The sequence below is a fragment of the Carlito syrichta genome, unplaced genomic scaffold (genome assembly GCF_000164805.1).
Source record: "Carlito syrichta isolate Samal-C Ts95f unplaced genomic scaffold, Tarsius_syrichta-2.0.1 Scaffold303189, whole genome shotgun sequence".
Classification (NCBI taxonomy): Eukaryota; Metazoa; Chordata; class Mammalia; order Primates; family Tarsiidae; genus Carlito; species Carlito syrichta.
The window spans coordinates 1,103-6,700 of record NW_007247285.1 but is presented as its reverse complement, the minus strand read 5'-3'; the positions used below and the strand labels follow the sequence as shown (position 1 = coordinate 6,700).

Genomic DNA, 5,598 nt, shown 5'->3' with positions numbered 1-5,598 from the left:
GGGATCACAGGCTGAGCCACCGAGCCCGGCTAGCCCCACCCCTTTTAACTGTGTGACTCTGGTCAACTTGCTTAGCCTCTCTGGGGTTCGGTGTCCTCATCCTCCACTTGAGGATGATGCTGCAGTGTCACTCGATGGGTCCTTGGGAGAATTTGGTGAGATCTGTGCATGGCAAGTGTTCAGCATTTGGATTCCTTCATTATGTTTCCACGTCTCATTCTCTCTGGAGATGCCAGGGTACCCACACTGGTTGCTACATCTGACCCGGCACCTGCCCTGACCTGCCCTGCCCAGGGTGAGGGTGGCGGGGGTTCTGTGACTTTAGGCTCATGACTGTTGTGGTCCTCCTGGCTGGGAGTTTAGCCTGGGACTGTCCCAAGGATGCTTGTCCACGATGGCCCCGTCGCTGTGCCCCTTGTGCTGGTGAGGCAGGCCTGGAGTCCTGTTCATACCCCCACCACTTCCCATGCCTCATCTATCCCCAGGACCACCTGTTTCATTTCCCCTCTGGCCCACTCTACACCCCCCATCTCCTCCTCCCTTCTCCCCCAGAACTGAGCTGTTCAGGCTCTTCGGTTGCAGAAAACTAAAGTCAACTCCAGCTTGCTTAAACCAAAAAGATATTTATTGGGTCACTCCTGAGACCTTCCACAACCAAAGGAGCAGCTGGTCATGCTGCCTTGGGAGAAGCCAGGCTAGGCAGCTGCATTCATCAGGTGCCTGGTAACCCAAGGAGCTTCCCATCCATCTCCTGCCATCCTCCTTGGCCATCCAAGGTTAGCATGGCTCTCAGGGACACATGTTGCAGGAGTGGCCTGTGATGTTTGCCCTGTGGTGCTCTGGCTTCGTAGGCCTTCAGCCTTCTTCTGTGTGGGCACAAAGTGTCACCTCAAAGGCACAAGGTTCCCGGCCTTGGGGAGGATTGCAGTGGGTTGGAAACAGAACATTCCAGAGGGTTTAGCCATTCCTTTCCCACAGACCTGGTCACCGACTTGGACTTCTCTCCCTTTGATGACTTCCTCCTGGCTACAGGCTCGGCCGACAGGATGGTGAGTGGAACCCGTTGAAAGGGCTGCTCGATGTTCCTTCCCGAGTCTGGGACCTTCTGAGCCCCCACCTCCTCCCTGTGGGGATCTGCTCCCTCCTAGCCCAGACCCTTCTACTCCAGGGGCCTTGGTCCCTCTGCTGGTGTCCAAGCCTGGGACATCCCAGACCATCTAAGTTCTGGGGCCCACACCAACTCCTGAGGACTTGCCTGGAGCCATGGTCATGACCTGTTCTGGTGCTGCATGCCTGCCTGGGGGCAGCAGGTGGGTGGCTCAGGAGGCCCGGAGGAGTCCACAGAGCCCCTGCCCCTCTCATGTCTTCCCCAGCCTGTAACCACACCCTGTGGTCCTTGTGTTGGGTCTCCCTCTCTCCATCTTGTGACACGTGACACAGGATATGCAGCCTCTGGTCCACACAGCCAAGGTGGCAGGGGTGTCCCATGACAGGCGGGGCCGTTTTCCTTGTGGAGTTGCCTTGTTCCAATGCTGGACCTCATTGGGGTCAAGGCAGCCCTGGGCAAGGCTGGCTGGAGGCAACAAGGCCCCCAAGCCCCAGGCTCACAGATTTGATCTTTCCTGCAGGTGAAACTCTGGCGACTGCCCACCCTTGGCCAGGCCCTGCCCTCAGTGCCTGGGGTGATGCTGGGCCCTGAGGACCTCCCGGTGGAGGTGCTGCAGTTCCACCCCACATCGGATGGTGTTCTGGTGAGCGCGGCAGGCACAGCCGTGAAGGTCTGGGACGCGACCAAGCAGCAGCCCCTGACAGGTACAGACCACTCCATCCTGCTCTTCCCTGGACAGCCCCCCTCTGGCCAGCATGTCGTTTCTTTGTTGGCATTTTTGTAATGTACACTTAAAACTATGCATCAGAGTTCTGCATACTAGTATAAAAAGTCAAATTCACATAATAAAATTATAGACTTATAATACATACCCATGCCTCTCCTCTCCCCATAGGCATCTGTTTTCACCTCTCTTAGCTATTTGTTTTTCCTGTTGTTTTCCTCCTTTTCTTTTCTCTTTTTTTTTTTTGAGTCAGAGTCTCACTTTGTAACCTAGGCTGCTGGCGTGCAGTGGCATGAGCACTGCAACTGAAGCCTCGACCTGCTAGACTCAGGCGATCTTTCCGCCTCAGTCTTCCAAGTAGCCAGAACTACAGGATTCCAGCTCACATCTGGTTAATTCACCACCACACCTGGTTAATTTTTTTGTTTTTATTTATTGTAGAGATGAGGTCTCACCAAGTTGCCCAGGTTGGTCTCAAACCCCAGGGCTCTGACAGTCCTCTCGCCTTGGCCTCCCAAAATGCTGGGAGGCCATCCATGCCCAGCCTCCTCCATTTTTGTAAGTAACTTTCTTACACTGTTTTTGTTTTTGTTTTGTTTTTTAATTTTTTGAGACAAGGTCTTACTTCATTGCCCAGACTGGAGCATAGTGGCATGATCATAGCTCACTGCAGCCTTGAACTTCTGGGTTCAGGTGATCCTTCTGCCTTAGTCTCTCAAGTTACTGGGAGTACAGGCACCACCACACTATTATTTCTTGAAATTGTTTTCAATTTTGAAAACAAACCCATGACTTTCCACCCCGGAGATGAGGACATTGCTCTCCTAGAACCGGCCCCCTGGCCCACGTGCATGCTTCTACTTCCACTTCCCCCATCCTCCCTAGATTATAGATCCCTCAGGGGTTGAATGATGGTGGCTGTGCACAGGTGACTTGCTGCTGAGCCTTATGATGATATCGCACAGACTTTTCTGCCAAGGATCCTCCTGTCAATCCCTGTTGTAGTGGTAAAGACACAGAAATTCAGAGAGTTGAGGGATACCTGTCCTAGAGGACTGTGCAGAGTGTCTGGGGCAGATAAGCTCACCCTCTGAGCTGTGCCATGCTGACTAAGTGCTGTCAACAGTGTAACCGAGTGTCCTAGGGATGCTCTCCTGACCCCACCAGTTACTGAGAATTCAGCCAGTGTCCACTGGGGGAGTTGTCTTGTGCCATGGATGATGGGAATATGAAATATAAGGTACAGATCTGTCCCAGAATAGTTTTGGGGAGGCTTAGGAGCCCACTTAACCCTTCAAGCAGAGGTGAAGGCCACCTTCTGTCTGTCACTAGGGAGTAACCTCAGCTGTGACTACCATTTCTCAAGCTCTTCTTGTGTGCCCAGCACCTTGATGAGGGTGTCACAACTACTCAGCAGATTCTTCCTCACAGCAGCCCCGTTGGGAGGTATCATTGTTCCCATGGTGCAGATGAGGCTCAGGAGGTTAAAAAACTTGGCCAAGGCCACAGTGCAAATAGGTAGCAGAGCTGGCATTAATCCCAGGGGAGTAAACCTTAGTGCAGTGGCTATTTATTGCTTCAGAACAAATTACCCCCAAAACATAGAGACTTAAAAAACAACTATAAACATTTACTTTATAGTTTCTAAAGTACAGGAATGTGGGATTGTCTTAGCCAGGTGGTTCTGGCTCCGGGTCTCTCCTGGGGTTGCATTCATCTAAAGGCTCAACTGGGGCTGGAAGCTCGGCTTCCAACATAATCCCCCCATGAGTTGCCAACTGTGGCAAGAGTCCTCAGTCCTTTCCATGTGGCCTCTCCATGACTGGCTGAGCACCTTCCCACACGGTGGTTGCTTCCCTGCAGTGGGCAGTCCAAGACAGAGCACAGAGGAAGCTGCAGTGCATTGTATGACCCAGCTTTAGAAGTCACATGGAGTCCCTTTCACCAGATTCCCCTTGTTAGAAGTACGTCCTCTCACACCCAAGAGGAAGGCAGTTAGGGTCCACATCTTGAAGAAAGGTGGGTTAGTTTCCTAGGGCTGTTGTAACGAAGAACTGTAAACTGAGTAGCTAAAAATGACAGACATTTATTATCTCCCAGCACTGGAGCCTAGAAGTTCGAGATCAAGACTTCTGCAGGGCTAGCATCTTCCAAGGTTGGGGGAGGCTCTGTTCATGCCTCTCTCCTGGCTTCTGCAGCCCCGGGTATTGTTTGGCTGTTGTAGATAGCCGTCTTCTCCTGTGTCTCCACATTATCTTCCCGCTACGCACGTCCGTCTCTGTGTTTAAATCTCCCTTTCCTATAAGTATAATCATACTAGATTAGGGCCGACTCTACTGACCTCATCTTAACTTGATCACCTGCAAAAATTCGATTGTCAAATAAGGTCACATTCACAGGTGCTAGGGGTTAGGACTTCAGTATCTCTTTGGGGGACACAATTCAACCTATCACAGGAGGAGTTTCAAAGGATGTATTTTATTTTATTTTTATTTATTTATGTATTTATTTATTTTTTGAGTTAGAGTCTTACTCTGTCGCCCAGGCTGGAGTGCAGTGACACGGTCTTGGTCACCGCAGCCTCGACCTACTGGGTTCAGGCAATCCTTCCACCTCAGCCGTTCAAGTAGCCAGAACTACTAGTGCACATTACTACACCCAACTAATTTTTTTTTTATTTATTGTTGAGACAAGGTCTCACCATGTTGCCCAAACTCGTCTCGAACCTGTGGGCTCAGGCTATTCTCTCACCTCAGCCTCCCAGAATGCTGGGATTATAGGCTTGAGCCACCGTGCCCAGCCAAAGGATGTATTTTAAACTCTGCATTGGGGGAGGAGAGCAGAGATGGCAGAAGCAGAGGCCCTGAGTGGGAGCGACCCTGTAGGGTGAAGGGTGTGTTGGGGCATGACCGGAAGTGAGCCTGGGAGGGAGGTGAGAGCCAGGCTGGAAGGAGTCCCAGAGGTTGCTGAGTAGAGAAACAACTCTTTGAGGGAGGGATGAAGGGAGAGTCCGTGGGTGCAGGAGCAGGATGCCTGGAAGGAGCTGCTTCCTTTCCTCTCTCAGACTGAAAGGGACCCCCGTAGCTGCCACCTTTGCCCCAGGTGTTACCCTAAGCCGGGCTCGCCTGTGCCTGCCTTTCTGGTGCCCTCTTTGCCTGGGGCCTGACCTTGGCTGATTCTTTGCAGAACTGGCAACCCATGGGGACCTGGTGCAGAGTGCCATCTGGAGCCGGGATGGAGTCCTCGTGGGTACGGCATGCAAGGTGAGTGGGTGGGGGCACCTGTGGGGTTCCTCACTGGCCTCCTAGGCTGTGCCTTACAAGCTTGCTGTTTAGGGGGCAGAAGAGCACTGAGGTAGGATGGACATCTGTGAGTCCTGCCCCCAGATGCCCTGACACCTGTGCCTGAAATCCCCTGCCCACCTGGATCCTCCTGAAAGATGAGAGCCCAACACTGCCCCATGCTGGTCCCTGGTTTGTGCTATTCTGTCCCCATCCTCTGCCAGCCTTACCTGACCACCTGTCTGGTTGTCTGAACTACCTTTTTTTCTGTGAGGCTTGTTTTAAATGGCATCTGGGCCAGGCTCGGTGGCTCAGCCTATAATCCCGCACTTTGGGAAGCTGAGGTGAGTGGATTGCCTGTGCCCGCGGGTTCGAGACCTGCCTGGGCAACTTGGCGAGACCTCATCTCTACAATAAAAATAAAAAATTAGCCGGGCATGGTGGCGCACGCCTGTAGTTCTGGCTACTTGGAAGACTGAGGCGGA

At 52.4% G+C, this 5,598-nt stretch overlaps 1 protein-coding gene across 1 annotated transcript in view; it reads left to right on the top strand.

The window, feature by feature from the left end:
- Positions 1-5,367, top strand: part of LOC103260384 (coronin-7-like) — a 15,516-nt gene extending 10,149 nt beyond the window's left edge. Inside the window, exons 4-7 of the mRNA XM_021712334.1 lie at positions 979-1,049; positions 1,629-1,812; positions 5,019-5,095; positions 5,338-5,367. Coding sequence (XP_021568009.1) covers positions 979-1,049; positions 1,629-1,812; positions 5,019-5,095; positions 5,338-5,367 — 362 coding nt within the window. The remainder of the gene's footprint in view (positions 1-978; positions 1,050-1,628; positions 1,813-5,018; positions 5,096-5,337) is intronic.
- The last annotated feature ends 231 nt before the right edge of the window (positions 5,368-5,598 follow it).